This window comes from Mchenga conophoros, linkage group LG12 (assembly GCF_057382185.1).
Source record: "Mchenga conophoros isolate Kocher_MC1m ecotype Shallow Benthic linkage group LG12, M_conophoros_male_GT1.1, whole genome shotgun sequence".
In the NCBI taxonomy this organism is placed as follows: domain Eukaryota; kingdom Metazoa; phylum Chordata; class Actinopteri; order Cichliformes; family Cichlidae; genus Mchenga; species Mchenga conophoros.
Window position 1 is genome coordinate 24746137 of NC_140537.1, and position 22389 is coordinate 24768525.

The following is a 22389-nucleotide window of genomic DNA, read 5'->3' on the forward strand; positions in this document are numbered from 1 at the left end:
CTGCAGACTCCCATCTTTGCAGGACCTGTACACCTCCAGGACACTGCGGCGTGCAGCTCGGATCTCAGCTGACCCTTCTCACCCTGGACACAGTCTGTTTGACCTGCTCCCCTCAGGCAGGAGGCTCCGGTCCATTCGCACCAGAACCTCTCGCCATAAGAACAGTTTCTTCCCCTCTGCTGTTGGACACATGAACAATAACCATATGACTGTTCCCGCCACTAACACATGACCCTACGCTGTGTCACTGCATCATTCCATGTTTGGCACTGATCACCACCTGCACTCATGTATATATATCTTTCAACGTAGCACTCTTAATTCTTATTCTCATGTATATATCTCATGTATATCTCATGCACATATCTTTCTACGTAGCACTTTTAATTCTTATCCCTACTTTTATTTTTTTTCATGTCTATTTAAGTACTATTTATGACACTATGTTTGCACTGAAGCACCGCAGCAATTTCCTAATGTTGTAAACCTGCTCAACATTTGGCAATAAACCCCTTTCTGATTCTGATTAAAACAAACAGGCCATGAGCAACGTCAGTTAAACAGCACTCCCTGCTGGTGACAACTGCTCATTACAATCTGGTCAAAGCAATTTCACAGTCAGTGTGGAGAGAATCTACACTGGGGTTTGTCCTTAAAACAATGTTTAATAACTGTAAATGCAGTCTTGTCTCGATGGCATCCATCTACCTAATTAAGGCCAACTCGCTCATCTGAAACAGTCAAACGGGACATTAGCCTGTTAATGGCGTTGCATCTATGAAGTTGTCAAAAGTATCAAATATCCAGAGTTGAAATAACAGGCCGAAAGCAAGATTACATTTTCTGAAGTCCATCATTTATTTATATAAATACATATAAAATACAATATAAACATTTCATTTTTTGTTGCATTTTTCTCCATTAATACAAGGCGGGGTCTGGGGAAAAAGCCATTACATATCTGTAAATATTTTGTGTTGTGCATTTGCAAATGGGGAAAAAAAGAATTAAAACAAAACAAACAAACAAACAAAAAAACAAAACAAAACAAGTGTAAATCTTTCCACACAAATCTCAATCCTGTGTCCTCAGTCACCAGAGACGCAGAGTGTTATATTCACTTAAGGTTAAAAGGTCATCATAACATACAAAAACTATTCAAGAATTACATCCAAAAAAAGCTAACTCCAGCTATGTGAAGACCCCGTTAGCTTAACAGAATTTCAACACATGAAGCGTAGCAGTCAAGCAAAGCTGCTCATATCTTCCAACTGAATGGCTAAGTTGTGCATATTGTGCAAGTCTTGTAATAGTCTTAATTTTTGCATTATGTCTCTGCAAGGAAGCAGCAAAAACTCACTAGAGCTCTGCTCTGGATCCTACAAGAACTTAAGTCTGCCCTCCCCGGCATGTGTCACAGCAACGGTTCATAGGAGACTCAAGTCAGAAGTGAAAACTGATGCCGTTTAAAGACTGCATTTTCAATGAATGTCTACACCACGAGCAGCAGCTGTGAATCAAGCAGCAAAGGAGTGGACGTGCGCTCTCAAACACCTAAACCCGGTTGTGCTTGCTTGTAGCCCTTTGAACAAAGACCTGAAAAACAGGACGCGTGGCTTCTAAACAGTTGTTCTTTTAGGTAGAGTGAAATAAACAACCCTTGATTTCAGTGCACAGTCTTTAAATAATAATAAAAAAAAGTATATTGAGAAGTAAGATCAAATCTGAATAAAAAGGGTAAAAAAAGAAAAAAGATCTGTTTTAGAAGCTTTGTGAGGAAGCCAGTATTCCTGTACAGCTCAGGCTCTCACTGGAAGAGCCCTGTAGAGCAGGTGGTCAGTTTCTAAGACTTTATTTTATTAATTTCTTAAGTGTCGACATCTGTGGGAGAACTTTGGCCTTACCTTAAGTAGAAATCAGAAAAGCTAAACCTTTTGGTTTGGTTCAGTAACCTTAAATATAGTTTCGCTTATAATTTAAAGATTGTCTTTTGCAGTTTGTAAGTAAAGGAGTTATCAAAAAATATATATAAAGTCCAGACGAACTGGGTTTGCATCTCAGACTACCACAGTAGTTTCCTTATTTTACTCAACCCCAAACCCCTGAGAAGCTGCTGCGTCACTCATCCTTGTCATGATTGGCATTTCCATTCATGACGCCGTTGGTGTGGTGCGACCATGTCTGAGCCTGAAGGACCTTTGGCAGTCTCTTGCCCTTGGTGTAGGCATGGTACCAGAAGTTGAGGAAGAGAAACAAGAAAATCAGCCCGTACAGGCCGATGATGTAGACGAAGATTGGGAACTGGTATGGGCAGTCCTTTATGAAGAAATACTGGGAGATGTGGCTGGTCACCATAACAAACTGAATCTACAAAGCAAATAAAGAATATAGTGGTTGACTTATAGTGCCAAAGTTTAACCCAGGTCTTTGTAAAGAAGAGCAAAAATAAATATAAAAAGCCATTTGACATACCAGCTGGATGGTTGTGAGGTACTTCTTCCACCACAGGTACTTCTGGTATTTGGGTCCCATGGCAGTCAGCCCATAGTATGTGTACATGATTACGTGAACGACACAATTTAGCAGGGCGTGGAATGTTCCCAGTCCACCTGTAACAGGGAGTGGATGAGGCATGGCATTGCGAAAGAAAATGTCAAGGAGTTCATATACTGTCATGAATGAAGGTTGCTTGTACATCGAAGAAGAGGAGGTGGTGGTTTTTACCTGCAGAAAAGCGGACACCAAACCACCAGGTGAATGGCATGATGGAGTGATGGTAGACATGAAGGAAAGTCACCTGGCTGTTCTTTTTCCTCAGCACAAAGAAAATCTGAAAAGAGATGCAGTGCTTTAAAATAAACTGGGTGAGGCCTGGGTGGATATTACAAAGACATAGGTATGCAACTTTCCCCCCCCACTTACTGTGTCTAACATCTCAATGAACTTTGAGAAGTAGTAAAGCCAGCACGTTGCTGCCATCTGGAGGAGAAGTGAGAAAACTTTAGCGCCAGACCCACATACGTCAAAACCTTGAACTACTCGTTTGTAATCAGCTCATCTGAACTTAATAGTGACTTACCCTCAGGCCTTGTGGCGAGTCAGAGTAGTCCACCAAGTCGCAGCGGAAGGAATATCCGGTTCCCCATCCTGACATCACAAACTATGACACAAATGGTGGAAGTTTCGGTTACATGAACAAACAAGACAAGCAGGAAAGTTCCATGTATCAGCTTCTCACGTCATTCACTTTCCACCACCTTTTCATTTAAAAACAGATTTTTCATACAAATAGAAACAAAAGCAGTTCTGCTAGTGTACACCACCCAAACCAAACCCTATTCCAGGACATGCAGTTGGAATTTCTAATTCTGCCAAACCATTTCATCCACTTATTTCTCATCTCTTCTTACTTCCTTTTCACCTTCACTGTAACTCAAATCATGCTGCTGAATCACATGTCTGCAGGTTAATTTCTTGACTTGCATCACCTGCTCCACCCAAACGGCACACCACATGTCTACAATTAAATCTAGCTGCAAATCACAGCTTTCCAAACAGACATGAACACAAACAGCAGCGCGTCTGTGGCTGAACATTCAGTGCAAGTAATTTACAAATTAGAGGTTGTCCTCCATCAACCCAATGCTGTAATGTTTTCCTTCAAGTTTACCTGAATATATCCAATCTCTGGTGTAAAAATAAATTCTGTCACTCAGGTTCATTCATGGCTCATTGGAAAGCAGTGAAACCAAAGTTATGTGGGACCAGAGAAGCATTTGCTGAATACAAAGCATTTTAATAAGGAAATGACACCTGCTGATCTGGTTTAACCTCAAATAACCAGTCCATGAAGGGGAGAAGAAAAAAAAGAAAAAAGAAAAAAGTGTATTTCACAAGAGGGCATGTGTCATAGCAATTTGAAGCAATGCAAGACGTTCACTCCCTGTACGGTATGGAGTGCAAAACCTTCCAGGAAAGGATTTCACTTTTAAAATACCCGTCAGCACCAACTGAGGTTAAAAAAAAAAAAAAAAAAAAAAAAAAAAAAAAAAAAAAAAAAAAAAAAAAATAGTATGTGGACTCACCTCATAGCACATGTAGAGTGACAGGGCCACCACGCTGAAATTGTAGACTACAAGAACTCCTTTGAGGTCAAAGGCTTTGCGATTCTCCATGATTCGAGGCCCCAGTGATGTCACAAAGTAAATGTATGCTGTGATGATGATGGTTTGGGGGATAGGAGACGACATGAGCAGCCAATTCTCCGTCCGTGTATCTGCAAAAAAAAACATGTAGAGGGGTTTGAAAAAAATATGCAGACAGAAAACCAAAAGTGATAGCACAGAGTTAGTTTTGGGCAAAGACTCACCTGCATTTTGCATGAACTCATCATAAATCAGCCCAACAGTGGACTTTATGCTTCCAAACTCCATTTTCAGACAAGCTGCTTGTACTTCACCTAGAAGGAGCAGAGGCAAAGGTCACAGTGTCAGTTTAGACTACAAGTTCAGTGGTATTTGGATGAAAAGCAGAGCACAGAAGCAGGCTCGGTGATATTTGTATCTAGCAACTTCAACCCATGTATGTAGGGGCTTTTGAATATGTATGAAGACTTTACTAAACAAAAATAATAAAATAATTGTAAAACAGATATTTTTTTAATTTAAAAAAAAAAGAAAGAGCCATTAATGGTGGCAATTGTTACTACCTCTTGAATGTTTTATACAAAAAGCACAGAGGAGGAACTGGAATGGTTTGTCTAGGGGGAGGGAGAAGGAAAAACAAGTGCAACAGGACTGCTCACTGAGACAAATTCCTCAAGATGCATTATCGCAGGATGAAACTTTAACGCATGTTCAAAATCAAAAATCATGAACCATGTTGCCGTTACAGTTCGGGTTAGGGCACACTGAACTACAGTCAACTACAAAGTCTCAAAGACTGGACTGTTTGAGGGAGGAAAGAAAAAGAAAAAAGAAAAAGGCCACTCAGCTATTCTTGGCTGCCCTTCTGAGGCAGACAAAGCGAGAGTGTGATGGGAGTACAATGAGTAGCAGCCCCTCTCTCTCGTCAAAAAACAAGCCACTGTGTGACCAGAATTCATTCAGTAATGAATCAAAACCCAACTTCAACATAGTCCACGTCACACAGACTCTTAGTAGGCTTTGTTGACAGTAATCTACATGCAGATACTGGGCGCTGTTGCTTTTATGACACTGAACCTTATTTAAAAACTGTTCCTGATGAGTGAAAACACCCCATCTATACAATGGATTCAGGACTAGTGCTGAACCAAGTGAAGGTAAGCAGTGAGTGATCAGACAGGTTTTAACCTCTGTGATACTATATAAAGTTTGCCAAAGGGAAATGGCTCAATCCGTCATGCAGACAAAGCAGAAGTGAAGCAACTGTAGAGCACAAACCAACAGGTTAGCCTACAGTATTGTTGTAGTTTGTGAAGAAAGAGCAATACATTTGCGAAAGCAACACGTAAAACACATCATCCCTCGTCTGCTGTGGAACCTAACCCTACATGACAGGTTTTCGAGGTGTGTCTACCTGTGTGACACAGGAGCCTAACTGGCTAAAGTGATAAAAGGCATGGCCGTCTGGATTCTCCTCACTAATCAAGACACGGCAAGCCTTGACACGCCAATTAACGTTATAGTCAGAGATGATGATGTGAAAGCTGCTACTCCCATGGCGTGGCTCCTCAACTTCCGCAGGTTACTAAGACAGAAATGTACTTTCAGGTAGGAGGTGGCTACCACCCTCAATTATTAGCTTTTTATAGACCACGAAATAAAATATTTAATATTCATATTATGTGCCACAGAGTGAGCGACAGTACTAAACCCAGACTGGGATTTAGTTGTCAATTAAGAAAAAACAAACAAAAACTTAAGATGAACTTAGTAGACAGCCACTTCGTTTTAAGCATCACAGCAAGTTTAAAATGTGCTGTATAAAAACGTTCATCAATGTATGGCCTATACTTAACATTCTATATCTATAAGCTGAAGATTTACAGTATCCAGGTGGAAAGTTTAGGTTTTTTCGTCTTTTTTCAGAAAACAAAAGCAGCCATCATGCGTGTCACAGTGACCAGAAATGTTTCAGTAATCACGGGCAGGTTTATGGTCGTTGCGCCGGTGTTTTTACATCCTTCCCGTCTTTGTATTTTTACCCCCATTAGAAAGAAAACTCACCAGCCCTCAGCGCCACGGCAGCTGAAACTCAACGACAATCCCCCTTCAACCGCCGAATCGTTGCTATCCAAATTCCCGTTTCCACCTGCAGCCCTCCTACAGGTGTACGCTTCGCTCTCCTGTCACTCGCTAACAGCGCACGCGCTGCTCGCTACCTTATGCCGGCGAGCCGGAGGCGGGGTTCTGCCTCACGCCACGCCCCCCGCGCTCGCTGATTGGAGCAGTTGTGGTTCAACTGGACCCAGTTTAATTCTTGAGCAATGGCTCATCCGAAGCGACGTGACATTTTTTAACAATGATACATGTCTATCTTGACACGTAATTAATCATTTGTTTCAGTTGGAAAACTGCTAAATTGTAATTTTCCACTATAATCACAATAACAGTGGCATTTCCTCTGATTTTAATAAAGCAGACGGACAATTATCCCTAATGTTTATGACAGTGATGTCTTAAATGTTTATATGTCAATAAAACCAATGTGTAAAACTTGTAGGGGGTGTGTCCAACAAAGGTTTCGCCATCGCTTCTTTACTAAGCCCTGACGGCACAACAAATGCAAATTTTTTTAGTAATGACAACAGGACAATCTGTGTTTTTGAATGCCACCTGGTTACTCCCATGTAAGCAATATGGGTAAAGTCTTTTAAAAATCAGGTGTAGACTGAAACCACACCTTTTTAAATGGCCTGCAGATGTCTAGGTAAAGGTTTCATTTCAATAATGTAAATGTAGTATCAGCATTGTGACAGTAAGTATTTATTCAGCTTCCTTTAACAATAGCAGATACTGCCTAAGACTAAAAGAGACTTACTGAAAATACTAATTAAGGACCATTTTGGTTTTACATGTTTAAATAAAAAATAAAAAAAGTAACAATGATTTATCAAACGTACAAAAACATTTACAAAGTCATACCGTTGTTAACACGTTTAAGTTTTAAGGCTTTTGGAGCATTTGTTTTACAGTAATTGTGAATAATCAGACATTAAATGTTGTCCACATGCTCAAAACAAATCCAGCGTTAGTCTTCATCACTGCTCCACGCATCCTGAAAGGCAGGGTTCACCGAAGACTGGCCAGCAGCACCCTGTGAGAGACCAAAACATTTAACTCAGTTTGCACAATAAAGAAAGAAAAAATACAAGTATCTGCAGTTCCCATCAAGTGTGATAGACAACTATGTAAACATTATTTATTAACATGAAGATAACACTGAAGTTTCATAAGTTAAATTCTTCAGATGACACGTGCTTATCTATGATCTCGTTTCTGGAAGGAAAAACAAAAAATCCAGAAAGGTCCAAATCAGAGGACGTTCATTTATAGTAAATGACCACAATTATTGAAGATTAGCTTAAAAACATATATATTTATATATATGAAGATTAAAAGAGGTTTGCAGACTATAATCATTATTGTTTGCACTGGGTATGATGATGTAACATTCATGGCCTTTCTGTACAAAAAACAACCCTACAAAAGCAAAAAGAAGAAAGATCAAATCTGTTATATCATCAAGGGCACTTTATGGAAGCTCTTCTTCACCACTGAAAAACAAGGCAGGTAGAGCCACGACAAAATTTTGAATTATCTCCAAATATTTTGGGTTGTTATGTCAAAATTTCAACTTTTGTCTCAAAGTTGAAACTCTGGAATATCTAAACTGAAATTTTGAAACACTAAAAAATTTTGACTCATGCATAGCAGTTATTATTGTTGTTATTATAATTATATTGTTTTATTTTTTTTCAGTGGTGGAAGCAAAGTTCAACAGCATTTGGATTCCATAATTTTTCAGATTCTTCCATCTACTATTGTTTCCTGTTGTTATGACCTTTACCTTTACTTCATGGTCTGAGTCTTCCTCCACATCTGAGGGACGGAGGACAGGGACCCATGCTAGAATGTTACAGTCTTTACCTCCACTGTACACCTCCTACATACAGCACAAACAACAGGGACAATAATGTACACATCGACCTTTTCAGCAAACCTCAAAGTACTTCCAATGACATCAGTGCGGGGAGAAAACCAGTGTCAACAAGCATAACTGGTACCAAAAGCAAAGTAATGAACACACTTAAAACTGTCCATGTACAACAGGTGATGTCACAGGGGACAGTTTAATGACTGCGGGTCATTATATCATACAGGAAGCATAAAACGTTTTCAGAACAAGGTGTCCCTTCCTGTGACTCTTCAGAGTGACAAGCTGCCAAACTGCATTCTTATAACTGTCAAACACAGAAAATCGATGTCACCGGATGCAGCAACTCCTAATAAGGAGTGCACGGGTTAGACGGCCTTCTCCATTTGTGCCGATACATAATAGGCTGTTTCTCAGCACAAAGGACTGGCTAAATAAACATAACTAGGATTTAAATTAATTAAGGAACACTGGAGTAGAAATACATAACTGAAGTACTAAACAAAAAAACACCATCTTGAATGAAAACAAGCACTGTTTTCACTAAAATATTACTCTTAAAATAAAATGAATACAACCTATCTGAAGAATAATCTTGCAATTAATACTTATTTAATAAAAATAGAATATAGTTACTGGAATCACAAAGAATAGGCAGGGAAACCAGTAGCTCTAGATTATTGCATCCACGCTTTCATGTTGTTAAACCAAGTTGTGATCCTACAATCCAAATATCACAAAGAAGTCATTAGTACAGACAGCATTTTCAAGTCTTCCATTGTCCAAGTTTGATGAGCCTGCATGAACTTTGACACATATTACACCTATTCTTATCAATATTATATTGAAAAGTATCATATAATCAATAACTGTACATTTATTCTCCCATTTACATGTTTCGTCTCAGGCACAGTGTACAGAAAAGATGACAATAGCCACCATGACTTCACCCATTGATTATGAAGTCCCATTTTGACTTGAGTGGGAGAGTGAATTTATCTGAGAAAGCGACAACGTTGCATGCTAACAAGGAAGTGACTCGTCAGTCACAACATAGGCCTACACTAGAGTGTACACTGCTTTAATAGCACTGTAAAGAGAGGAGAGAACAACTGCACCACCACTGCAAGATAGGAGTATGGTTGTTTTCTTCTGGCAACCAGCGGTGTCACTTCCTGCTTGCCTTAAGAAAAAAGTAATGGGTTCACTTTTTAAGATGCATAACTTTTCTGTATATACAGTCGATGATTCTATCACATTTTGGACTTGTGACACCTGTGAAGTAATCCTGAATCACCTGTTGCCTGTCGGTTAGCACATATGTCCATATACACAGATTTTAACATGACTCATTCACTCATTGCCTCGATTAGGTAATTCATTGAGGCACAAATGAAAGAAAAAGCTTTTGCAACATATCTGGTAGCACTGACGACTAAAGAGTCAAGAATTTATTTAGTCGAAATGGCTGTGATAAAGCACAAATGTCACATGGAACTAACTGCTTCCAATTCTGTCAACACAAGCAGAGCGTTTTACAAGGCAACAGGAAAACAACAGTAAGACAGACTGCACTGTTTTGCTCCTAGATCTGATAAAGCAGAGATAAATGTGATGGCATTAATTTTCACACATGGTAAAGAGGCTATGAGCACAAACCTGAGTTTCACATAAGAAGCACCTGCATTTGCATTTATGGAAGTCAGTATTGACTCTACCCTGTTATCTATCCGCAGGAAGTAACTCATTTGAGAGTACCATGGTGACTGCAGATTACTTACAGGTACTACTGCAGAGCTGATGAAATAAAACAAAAAGATGAGGAACAGAGAGAATCCAGCAGGGTTACTGTAAGCATGCGGGGGACAAACCACTCTTGACTGTGAGGTGATAAATCAGATGGACTCACCTGGTAGTCTGGGTGGAACTCACAACAGTCCACACTGTTATAGTGACCCCTAAGCATGGTGACCAGCTCTCCCGTGTGAAGGGTGTACACTGCAACAGAGCTGCCGCATGGCACAAACACAAACTCTGGGCTGCAGCCACGTGACACTGTGAACTGTAGCCTTTTCCGACTCTCGTTGCAGACCTTCCCATAATTTACCTGAGGGATAACGAGTGAAGGGGCACACGGTTCAGATGACATCCGAATAAAAAGTCCAAACATAAACCTCAGGCATTTTCTGCATAAGGATTAAGCCATTTTTAATCGAATGCCAAGATGTTGCAAAACATTCTGGAAGATTAGAAATTTTCTGCACTTTCATTTGACAAAAAAAAACTTCAATTAATTCATGAAAATGAAAATAAGATTATCCAAAGAGCCCATTAAAAGACACTAATATTTAAAGGCTTCTAAAGCTTAACTGTGGACATAAAACTTGGACACAATTCCTTTAAAGGCTTTATATATCATGGCATTTCCAGCAGACTCTTCTGTATTGCTTTTTGGTCTAAATTATTTAACTATTTCATTTATCAGTATAAAACTCACTCATATCGTGAGGCTTTTATAACTGATCGCATTTTATTTCAATTATTTGACACTGTTTTTGTTTGATATCCTTGTTCTTGCAAAAGATGCTAGATTTTTTTTTTTTTTTTAAGTGTGTCACTATTTTTCAAGACTTGGTAGAGTTTCCAAAATGAAGACAAACAGAACTTTAAATAGGGCAGCTATGTGAACTTGAAGGCAGAGAATAACTTGTATTTTTCCTATGCATCTGTGAAACAGGCCGAATGAGGTAACACATTCCAAGGCTCGCAAAATTTCTAAATCCCTGGAAGCCCTTCGGGCCGGCACTCTACAGTTTTTGGTAGCCCAAAATAAATTTAAGTAGCCCGAATAAAAAAGGGAGCAATTTTTTTATGTTTTGTTTCCGTTACAATATTATGCTTTAATGTTTAATATTGTAACGGAAACAAAAATTAATCAAAAAATTTTTAAAATACAAATCACAACAACTGTATAAAGATTCCAATCATCAACTCAAATACTTGGTTCTCACTGAACAGAAATTTCTATGAACTTGTAAGAACTGTGTAGAACATGAATCAGTCTGTGTCAGATCCTGAATCTGACATTTCCACTGGAGTCACTGGTAAGAGGTAAGTGGAACCAAGATCTAGGACATTTGCTTTTTGAAGTTTGCAAAGACTGCTAAATTTTGCCAAAGGTAGTTCACTCTTTGCAACATAGTACGCTGTTCTAAACAGCTTTTTCAGGACTTCTTCTCGTGCTTGGTTCATTTTTAGTATGTTTTTTGCAATTGCTGTTTGTTCTGGGAAAGATATTGCAGACTGGGAAATAATGCATTCCTTGCATTTCTCATGGGTTCTGATGGGGTCTTTCTTAAAATTACTGGTCCCAGTAACAAAGGCGCTTGTCGACTCAGAAATTGAATGAAACTCACAACACACCTGGCAGAACATCATGTTATTTAGTTCGTCATATTCCAGCCACAGAAATTCTTTTGTCCATGAAACCAAAAAAGCTACGCTTTTTTTTGCCTCATAGTCTGATTTGTCATAACTTTTCCGTTTTGTGGTAAGCTTTTCTTTGGCTGTCCCTTCTTCACCCTGTCTTATTTGGCTGAGCAGAACCCCCCCCCCCCCTTCCTGACACCATGACACCCCCCTCCTCCAATCCCTCTCTCAGCAGCAAGACATCTCCCCCCCTCCCCTCCTCCCAAACATCTCCCAGTGTCACAGTGGATCAGGTCAGGAGGCAACTGAGGAAGCTTCGCCCCAGAAAGGCAGCAGGCCCAGACAAGGTGTGTCCTAGGATGCTAAAGGCGTGTGCTGCTGAACTTGGGGAGCCGCTACAACGAGTCTTCAACCTCAGTCTGCGACTGGGGAGAGTGCCCGCCCTATGGAAGACATCCTGCATCGTCCCGGTCCCCAAAAAGAACCGGCCCAATGAGCTGAATGACTTCCGACCGGTGGCACTGACGTCACATCTTATGAAGACTCTAGAGCGGCTCTTCCTCAACTTCCTCCGACCACAGGTACAACATGCCCAGGACTCACTACAGTTTGCATACAAGGCGGGTGTCGGAGTGGAGGATGCCATCCTGTACCTCCTACACAGAGCCCACTCACACCTGGATGGGGGAAAAGGCACGGTCAGGATCCTGTTTCTTGACTTTTCCAGTGCCTTTAATACCATCCGGCCCTGTATGCTTCAAGAAAAACTGAACAGGATGGAGGTGGACCCCTGCCTGGTGGCTTGGATCTCCGACTACCTCACCGACAGACCACAGTACGTCAGGCTGAAGGACATCACGTCTGACACTGTGGTCAGCAGCACAGGAGCACCACAGGGAACTGTGCTGTCCCCTCTTCTCTTCACCCTGTACACCTCTGACTTCTGCTACAACTCTGAATTATGCCACATTCAGAAGTTTGCAGATGACACGGCCATCATGGGGTGTATCTGGGATGATCAGGAAGAGGAGTACAGAAGTCTGGTGAGGAACTTTGTCGCATGGAGTCACACAAACCACCTGCAACTCAACACCTCAAAGACTAAGGAACTGGTTGTGGACTTCGGGAGGTCCAGAGAAGGTCCACTGCCGGTTCAGATAGAGGGGGAGGAGGTGGAGGTGGTCAACAAGTACAAGTACCTCGGGCTGTGGGTGGACAATAAACTGGACTGGTCATGCAACACAGAGCACCTGTATAAAAAAGCCCAAAGCCGACTGTACTTCCTCAGGAGGCTGAGGTCTTTTAACATCTGCAGGAAGCTCCTGAGGATGTTTTACCAGTCGGTGGTTGCTGGAGTACTTTTCTATGCTGTGGTGTGCTGGGGGAGCAGCACAGCAAAGAAGGACTCATCCAGGCTGGAGAAACTGATCAGGAAGGCTAGCTCTGTGGTCGGCATGAAGCTGGACACTCTGGTGACAGTGGCAGAGAAAAGGACATTAAAGAAACTGATGGACATTATGAACAATGCTGGGCATCCTCTGCACACGGCCATTAACAACCAGAAGAGTCTGTTCAGTGACAGGTTGCTTCTCCCAAAGACAAGAACTAACAGACTTAAAAACTCCTTTGTCCCACACGCCATCAGACTGTTTAACTCCTCTCTGGAGGGGAGAGGGAGGGGAAACAGGAGGACAAAGGAGGGGGGAACAACTAAGCTGTAGTGCCTCTTCACCTCACTGTGCAATACCTTGTGCAATACTTTTTGTAAATAGTCAACAGTGCAATAGACCTCAATACTTGAAATGTGCAATTCACTTGTATTTTTATTTTTTATTCCTATTTATTCTATTTATCCCCTTTGTATATTTTATTTATATTTGTCTCTGTATTTATATATGTGTGTGTGTGTGTGTATATATATATATAAAACAATTCTGTAACTGTAACTTCGGTCGTTGCTGTGCTTTTTGGAAGTCGAATTTCCCAGAGGAACCCACCCGAGGGATTAATAAAGTTCTATCTTATCTTATCTTATCTCTCTAAAATACCGGCTTAAATCCTGCTGCTTTTACACATGTAACGCTCAGCGATTCTCTGCGCAATCAACCTCTCACATGTTTAAGCTTGCTGTGGGAGATTTCACTTGTCATGTTTGAATAGTAAGCTAATGAGTGATAAGACGATGTCAGAGGAATTGGTGTGCAAGTAATCATCACTCACCAATCAGTGCTGCCGCTCTCTACACACAGTTCGCGCAATCGCAAAGTGAAAGCAAAAAACAAGCGGAAATTCAAACGCGATTTCAATATGTCACATATTGACAGTGGCTCATCGATGCCAATGACATAATTACTCAGCTACATTTTCGAAAGAATGCAAAAGCATTGACATATATTTTCCTATGATAGCCCGATGGGCAGGGCTGAGATAGATTTTGGTAGCCCGACTGGAAAAACCTTTTGCGAGCCCTGCATTCCTTTCACATGTCACTCATGTGCAACACAAGTTTTGCATGGAAGCACACTTTTTTTTAAGTACCCAATTTTCTGGTATCCATATTATCTCAGTCTAGACAAAAAAAAAAAAAAAGAAAAGAAAAGAAAAAAACAAAACAAAAAACAATCCGCCTTTTTTATTTTATGCTATTTCTTTGCTCTGATTTCTCTAACTTCTGGGCAAAACTAAAAGCAAAAGTCGAATATTCAATCTTTGAGGCTGTGAGATCTAACACGTAAACCTGGTTTTTACAACCACTAACATTTTCTGATCGTTGGTAACCAGTTAGGGATTGTCAACTTGTTTTACCTGTTTAAAAATCTGATGGCACAAGTTCATTGTTCCTGGCAGATCAATTATTTTGGGTAAAACAGAACAAAAAAGGCAAATTATTCAAAAACAGATTTTTTTCAGAAGTACATTATGTGAATTTTAGTAGCTTATAAAAAACGAACATTTAATACTTACAATAAGAAAATGTTTAATCTGTTTGTTTGCCTGGGTGCCTGGGTTTCACTATATTGTATTTTGATGCTTCGGCAATATTCTTTTTAGAATTTAAGCATTGAAGCATCTACGAATCTGAATTTTAGTAAAACTAAGTCTGAGTCTCACCGGGATAACGTACACTAAGAAAGCCTGTGAAGTGCGTCTGTTATAAAGCCTGTGTAGCAGCATTCTTGCTCAGGTAGTTCAAGCCCTGAAGAGAAGGCACCATAGTAACCTAACTCACACCCTTCTAGGATTGAAATTCTAAAAATCTGTTAACTCCTTTCATGTTTCTAACTGTTTAAATGGTGTAACTACAACTGGCCAAGAACCAAGAACACTTGTAATAGTCATCAATATTGATTTCATCAATTCTCACACCTATTCTTATCAGTATTATACTGATATAACATATAATCAGATAATCAGCACCCAGCCTGCAGATATACTATTTGTTGTGTTATTTAGCTCACTGATAGGATTTCAGGCTTCATGTATGCGGCCTTTTGTAGCTAAAACTGAGCATAGTATTACTTCTATCAAGCTCAGCTGCAATTTCAACAGCTCAGTTGATATCAGCGTCATCAAAGAACTGCAGGGCAGCACGGTGGTGCAGTCACTGTCTGCAGGAAGGATCTGGGTTCAAATCTACTGACCAGTTTGAGCCTCTGTGTTTGCTGTGTGTGTTCTCTACAGGTACTTGAGCTTCTTCCCACAGTTCAAAAACATGCTAAATTGGTCTGGATGTGCAAGTACATGAATGTCTGTCTCACTATGTTGCTAAGCTGGGACAGGCCTCAGGCCCCTTCATGGCCATAAACTGGATAAGCCCTTAAGGAACTGGTTGGAAGGATATAGTTGTAGGATAGTCCTGACTAGATTATGACTGAGCCTCTGTTCAGCAAAAGACAAACTGGTTTGTTGTAACAACATTACATGAAGTGCTTTTTTACACAGGCTGTGAGGACAAAGCCTTCATACACCTTACCAGTGTATTCTCCCCGGTGGCACTATTCCATAGCCTCATACGGTCATCGGTTCCAGTAGTGAGCAGGTAGAGGCCATCACCAGTGAAGCACAGGCCATTCACTCTGCCGTTATGGGCGGTGTTTACTGGTTAAAGACAGATTAGATATGGTAGCAGTGTATTTGTCACCTAAAGACTTTAAGAAATATTTGTCTTATACAGTGACAATCCATCAATGATAAGTTTTTAGTGTCCATCAAAACCATATGTCTCCCAGAAAAACTGGTTTAATTGTAATCGGCTGTTCTCTGAACTTCTGACCCCCTGGTTTGAATGCAAAGGCACTTCAAACAGGAAAAACAGATACCATTTATGCAGAATGTTGACCTTTTCCCAAGTGAGCCAAACTCAGCACTACCCTGAATATCTTGGAAGTCATTAGACATGACAATTCAGAGGAAAACAAAGCTGTCGTGGTTCATATAAATTAGAAATGTATTTTTAATTTAAAGCATCAGCAATCGGATTGGTTCATGTTGATGCTCTGAGGTCTCCCATCCAAAAGACTTCCGCTGAACTATTTTGGTGACAGGACACACCTCAGCTCCCATTTATCTACTGCATGTAAACTGTATATACAGCACCACTGTACAATAAATACTACATTATGGGGCGAAAGATGGATAAATGGGGTATTGAGGTACTGAACTAGAACTGTTTCTCTGTCAATGACATAATAACACAACAAGATCTCCTTGAAGTCAGCTCCACTCAGGAAAAATGAGACAAAAAATTTAATGAAAAGAAAAATGCCAACAATACCTGCCTCAGAGGAGGCTTTCGACTTGTCTCCATTGTGTTGGTCCAGAGTGAAGAGACTACCTGAAGCACGGCGCACATCCCATACTTTCACCTTGCTGTCTGCACTTAAGAAGGAAAACCAGGGAAATGACTTGTTTACTTTCTATGCTCCCTAAAAATTCAGGTACTTAACAAAAACATGATTTGTGTTTAAATATTCCATTAAGAGGATACAAGCTGAGGCTGATGAACTACAGACGAGCTGGTTTGTGTACCCTAGTGTTTGTTTTTAAAGGTCAGTTTTCTGTAGGGAATTAAAACGCTGCTCCATATTAGAATATCATACACGTGTGTGTGTGTGTGTGTGTGTGTGTGTGTGTGTGTGTGTGTGTGTGTGTGTCTCTGTGCCAGTTGTTTTCAAAATCACTTACACTCTTTGGGGACAGAAGCACAGTGATCCCAGTGGGTTAATTAGCAGGTCTAATGTGGCATAAAACAGGTGGGGACAGTATCTACCATATGCTAAACTGGCAGGCCTGCTAGAGCGCCACGGTGCTATCTAGTAGTGTTCTGGTGCCATTATCCTTGATGCAGGGTTGTGATGTAGCCAGATGGCTGGGAAGTGAGATGACAAGAACTGCTGGGAAATTACATAGAGGGGATTGTCCTGTAGCTGGCGTTTCACTTTGATGTGGCTCTGAGGGCAAACTAGGGTAGCCAAGAATGGCAAAGAGAGCTTACCTGGCAGTGGCTAAGATATGCTCGTATCTGGGTGACCACCGCACAGACAGGACCTCTGCTCTGTGACCTGCAATGGCAAATACGTTACTTTCTTTCTTCTGCGTGGGTGGATGAAAAGAACAGAAAGAACAGAGTAAAAGCACTGTGATCAACTAACCCTGAAGAATATGAATCCGTGAACCGGACTTGAGGTCACACAGTTGGATTTTAGGATTTGTGGTGCCCACTGGAAACACAGAGACACAGACATAGTTCAAAGATTAGACTTACAAGGATGATGTAAATAGTGAATAGGGGCACTCCTTCTAAAATGTAAAATCCCCAATTATCGTTATCAATGTGTAAAAGGTGTGTTATCAGGGTAAAAACAGGAATTTGAGGTTCTAAGAGAACGAGTATGATACTGTAAATATTGCTGTTTAGGAACAGATTCCCTTAAAACAGTTTCCCTTGTGTTAGTGTCTTTCTAGAAAAAACCGAAGGTATTGGGGGAGGGGGAGGGGATTCACTCAAAACTAGTTTGACGAGAATCTGTAAAACTTCTAACGAGGAATGAATTGTTTAGGAACCAAAGAAAATAAAAGAGATTGACACTGTGATTGTCTCTGAACTAGAAACAGGTGTGTCAAGGGACTGGTTATGTAAAGGACATAGAACACATTCTCCAGTAGGTATTAACAACCTGTTGGTCCAGCTCAGTGAAACAAGAACACTTCTGCTGACCGAATTATGCACCCCAACCCCACCCCTTCATACATGTAAAGCACTTAGCACCTTGCTTAGTATGACAAAGCAGTGACAGGATAAGTATTGCGATTTTTGTTCAATGAGTTTGAAAACACAATGACAGAAATGCAAGCAGCTAGTGCAGCTTGTTTACTCTGTGTCACTGAGATCAGCAAAAACTCACTGGGATCATGCACGCACCTGCAATGAGACTGTGCTTCCTGGCAATTGGGGACAGGTGGTGACAGTAGACGTTGCCTTCAAACTGAAACACTTCAGCAGGCTGCATAATCAAAGAAGGAGACGGAGAGAAAGAAAAATGTTACTTATGGTAGAAATACAGCAATCTCCATATTTAGACCTGTGTGTATTTGCTTATGTTTGCCTCAGTGACAATCTATAGAAATATACAAGCACAGTTTTAACATTTAACAGTGTTAGAAAGTCACTCTGTGAAGGGAAAGAGCTCCCAGCTTTAAGTAAAAATAAAAGGGCAATGCAGATCAGAGCTCAGAAGGCAGATCGCCTGAGCACCAGTGGCGGTTACAATGCAAATTCTTCAGCAAACATAAAAAGCCTCTCTGTGCTCCATCTGTAAGTGTGCGCCAGCACCCACGTGGCCTTAACCACTGGCTGCACACACAGAGGAAGCTCTGTTTGCATAAAAATGCATCCACAATAATGCAAAACACACACTAATGGACAAACAGCCATGAGCAATTAGGAATTTAATAGATGCAACTGTGTGTGTGTTTGTGCGAGAGACAGAAACACACAGGTTAAACCGAGTGAAAGGTTGACAGGTTCTTTTCTGTCCCTTCCCTGACCTTTTAAAGCAACTGCGGTGCCAGTGTAACTCTAGCACAGTTCAGAGCCTGCCATATGGGACAATGTGGCATAGAAAGCTAGAAAGCATGAAGCAGAAAATAAGAAAGCGAGGGGAAGAGAAAATGAAAAGAACAAAAGGCGGGGGTGGGGGTGGAGAAGCCATAAATTAGAATTTGATAATGAAATGCAACACACTCTCTGTGAGCTCTACAATAAATCCCACCTTTGTGGAGTTTTAATACAACACTCAGTATTTATTGAGGCTGCACAGAGAGGTGTTGATTTAGCTCTGGTATTACTGAGTTTATGTTGGGTGGCACTGTAACGCTTCCAGTATCTCTATCTTTGTTCATGCCACTTCACACACATTTTGCAGGTGTGCCTGACAAAACTAAGCTAGGTAATAAACTTGTTAGGCATTAAGCCTCTCTGCAACCCCTACTGGCTTTGCAGTGCCAGTACAAGAGCCTTTAGCTGGCAGATGTGTTTAACTGTTCGCTGTCCACAGCTGTTACCTTATGTATAAAAGCATGACTGATTTAGCTTAGAGAAGGCCACAACTCCTTGCAAGACCTCCTCTTGCTCATCTGGCTGACCTTAAACAATCATTTTTCTAACCTCTGCTGTCAGTCTCCATTTCACCTAGTGGCTTGATTACCAGATGATACAGTAGTTGACATGCCTTACCTTTAATGTCTCTGTGTCCCAGACTTTCATGGTCTTGTCAAAGGAACTGGATACAAACATTCCTGTGTCATAAGGATACCACTGGACTGTCTCTACACTAAATTTATGGACATAGCGGCTAGACCTAAAAACAAGAACAAAAAAAAATAAAAATAAAACATGGGGTGAAAGCCATGTGTCATGTTTTTGATTTGGGATTGACAAAACCAGATAGCGCAGGATGTTTTCTGTAAGAAATGAGAAAAAACTCTCATGTACAGTTAGTTCTATAAATGTTTGGACGCTGATACAATTTTCACATTTTTGGCTCTTAACTCTGACAGCTGAAACTGAAATAAAATAATCAAGATGAACCTGAAATGCAGACTTTAAACCTTAAACTGAAGCGGATGAATAAAAATACTGAACTGAAGAATTAGAGACATTTTTACACACACAACTAAACAAGTTGCTTAAAACCTGTATCATGGATGGCTGTAGGCTGTCTTTATTTCCTAATCAGTTATGCAAGCAAAAGATGGGAAGTTGACTCCAAGGCTTTCGGTGAAGCCTCAATAGTTTTCAGTGAAAGTGAAGCCAGCCAGGTCTGCGTTTTGATTGCATCTTAATTATTTAATTTCAGATTTACTGTGGTAGATCTCTTCTAGTTTCTGTGTATATTTTATAGCCAAAACAAAAAGCTGTAGGTAGCTGGGGACAGCACTGTGTGTACAGCCCGCAATAAAATGCTACTCTCTAGTGGATGGAATTAGTAAATGGGCTAACATTTACCTTCCTACTGTGCAGACTGCCTTGCAGGTGTACTGTAGTTTCCCACTGAAGTTCTCCAGGTCATAGATGACGATTACTCCGTCTGCACCTCCAGACAGCATGCTGAACAGCAGAAAAAATGTCATCTGAAATACTTTTTTTTACTTTGTCTTACAAACCTTGTAAAATATACACACATAGATTCAATCATCAGGCTCACCCTCTGAAACCAGACTTCTGCCTTCATATTCACTATACTAACTAACAAAGATTGGGGTTACTTGTTAAAAATATGAATTTCCAGAGCAGTCAAGTCACAGTGCAGGAACGTTTCAATACTATGAATAATTGTTCTTTCATCTAAGGGTTAAATGAGTGTTTAATGTGACGTAAATATACTTACATTGTTATCTTTACTTCTACTTTATTGGGTTTTGCTTTGTTGTCATTGCTTTTATATGTTAATCTGTCTTGCTGAAATAAATTGCCCCTTTGGGATCTTAAGACTTATTTCCTATATTTTTACAGCTGCAAAGGTCTTAAACAGATTAAAAAAACATCAAGCACTTGGGTAATGTTTTTGTATTGTTTTTACTTTATTCTGGTCTGTATTTTGACCATCTTTTGTAATGCCTCTGTAAAGTACTATAGTTCTCGGATTGGTTCTTGTCTTAAAAAGCGCCAAAATAAATTAATTTTACTTACTTACATACTTATCATTGAACCACTGACAGTGATTCTGCAGCATTTCAAAACTATACAGTAGAGATGGACCGATCTGATATTACGTATCGGTCTGATCCTCAATAGTTACCCACAATAATAATAATATGAATAATAATAATAATAAACTCTCAGACCTTTACAGAGAACCCAAGGTTGCTTTACACATAAAGGTTTAAGGTCAAAGCCTCAGTGAGTAGTTGGCATTTCAACTATTTTATGAAAATGTCCAGAGACAGCTTATGGTGGATCTCAAGCGGGATCAGCAGCAGTGAAGGTTGTCCTCCGAAAGATCGCAATGTAGTGTGTGTAGAAATTAAATATTACAACTTTCACAGCCTATGGTTAAGATATTTATCTCTGTGTCAGGACAGCAAGTTATTTAGTCAGATAAATTTTACTTTTCTGCATGATTTTTCCAATAGAGCTTATTTTTTGTTGTTTTTATGCAACATCCCAATCACTGCAATATTGCAAGAATTAACATTCCAAGGGGGGATATTAATGAATTATTTTATGAACCTGTATGGGACATGGGAATGGCACAGTCTGGGTTCAAATCCACTGGCCGAACGGGGGTCTTTCTGTCTGGAGTTTGTATGAAAGAACTGAATAAGTGATTAAGAAAATGGATAGATTAAGCTTTGTTTACTATGTTACTCAGACTTACTATCTTCCCTCAACTGCTTCAATGTCAATGGTATTAATGCCATTTCCATGGATTCGGTCCACATCTCTGTCCGGATTCAACTGCAGACCGAGGACCCTTTGGAAAGAGAGAGATCGCTGGGTTTCTTAAGTGAGTCACACATATTATAATGTAAAAATGTATGAAGGCAAACTGAAACCTAAGTAGTTAACTAACTCTAAAACGTTAGAGATGAATTAACAAACAATGGCCCAGACTAAGGCGCTTAAATCTAGAGTTAGTGTTTCTTTCTTTTGTTAAAATAAATAACTTTTCAGTTTGTGGGAATTTCCAAAACATAATAAGTCTGGCACATATTCGAGAGTCGTATGTAATACAGCAATGATGCTAACAATAGTTAAGAACTATTTATAAACAAAACCTCATGTATGTGTATTAACTAAGATGCTTGTTATGTTACATAATGTTCATATAGTACCGGTATAATTTCGATTTCATAGTTTTATTAGTCCAAAGCTTGCTGTGGACTTCTTCTTGCTAGTTATGTTTATAAGAGCTTCTCTCTCACCTTCTCGTTGATTCCGCTCGTCTCAGTCTCAGAGGGTCATCCAGACCAGCCCGCCTGGCTGTCAGAAAGCCCAACATAGCTTCAACATGAAGACAACTTCTTTCTGTTTTAACAGTTAGCCAGTATTTAAACCGCGTTACAGTTCAAAAGCTAACATGTTACCCACAATGTAGTGACGTTTTAATCCAAAGTAAGTCTCGGGACGTCCTGTAAAACATTACACGATATGAAATAGAAAAATACCCAACTTAAATACTTCCATCGTGATATTTTTACAATTCATTGCTTATAATTCAAAGAAATTTAAGTGGCCTCTCAAGAATTCAAAACAAGTCGCCGCCATGTTGGATTCTAAAGCATTCAACTACAGATGCGATGATTGGTGGGTCTGATACC

At 40.1% G+C, this 22389-nt stretch overlaps 2 protein-coding genes across 3 annotated transcripts; both read right to left on the reverse strand.

Annotated features, from left to right (window-relative positions):
- Positions 1–834: 834 nt before the first annotated feature.
- Positions 835–6355, reverse strand: elovl7a (ELOVL fatty acid elongase 7a). Its single transcript, XM_085294725.1, has 8 exons — positions 6210–6355; positions 4370–4459; positions 4086–4276; positions 3080–3160; positions 2923–2979; positions 2725–2830; positions 2473–2609; positions 835–2367 (listed from the first exon to the last, which is right to left on the reverse strand). Exons 2-8 carry the CDS (start codon positions 4431–4433, stop codon positions 2119–2121), a joined length of 885 nt encoding a protein of 294 aa, XP_085150851.1. The 5' UTR covers positions 4434–4459; positions 6210–6355; the 3' UTR covers positions 835–2118.
- Positions 6356–6952: 597 nt separating this feature from the next.
- Positions 6953–22368, reverse strand: ercc8 (excision repair cross-complementation group 8). 2 transcript variants are annotated; one of them, XM_085294723.1, is made up of 13 exons: positions 22160–22368; positions 21994–22051; positions 21447–21542; positions 20075–20176; positions 19304–19427; positions 17990–18071; positions 17220–17288; positions 17063–17129; positions 16343–16446; positions 15542–15666; positions 10049–10246; positions 8053–8148; positions 6953–7299 (listed from the first exon to the last, which is right to left on the reverse strand). In XM_085294723.1, exons 1-13 carry the CDS (start codon positions 22209–22211, stop codon positions 7234–7236), a joined length of 1239 nt encoding a protein of 412 aa, XP_085150849.1. In that variant the 5' UTR covers positions 22212–22368; the 3' UTR covers positions 6953–7233. The 2 variants fall into 2 exon arrangements, with proteins under 2 accessions (XP_085150849.1, XP_085150850.1); XM_085294724.1 differs by having other exon boundaries at positions 21994–22360.
- Between the last annotated feature and the right edge of the window lie 21 nt (positions 22369–22389).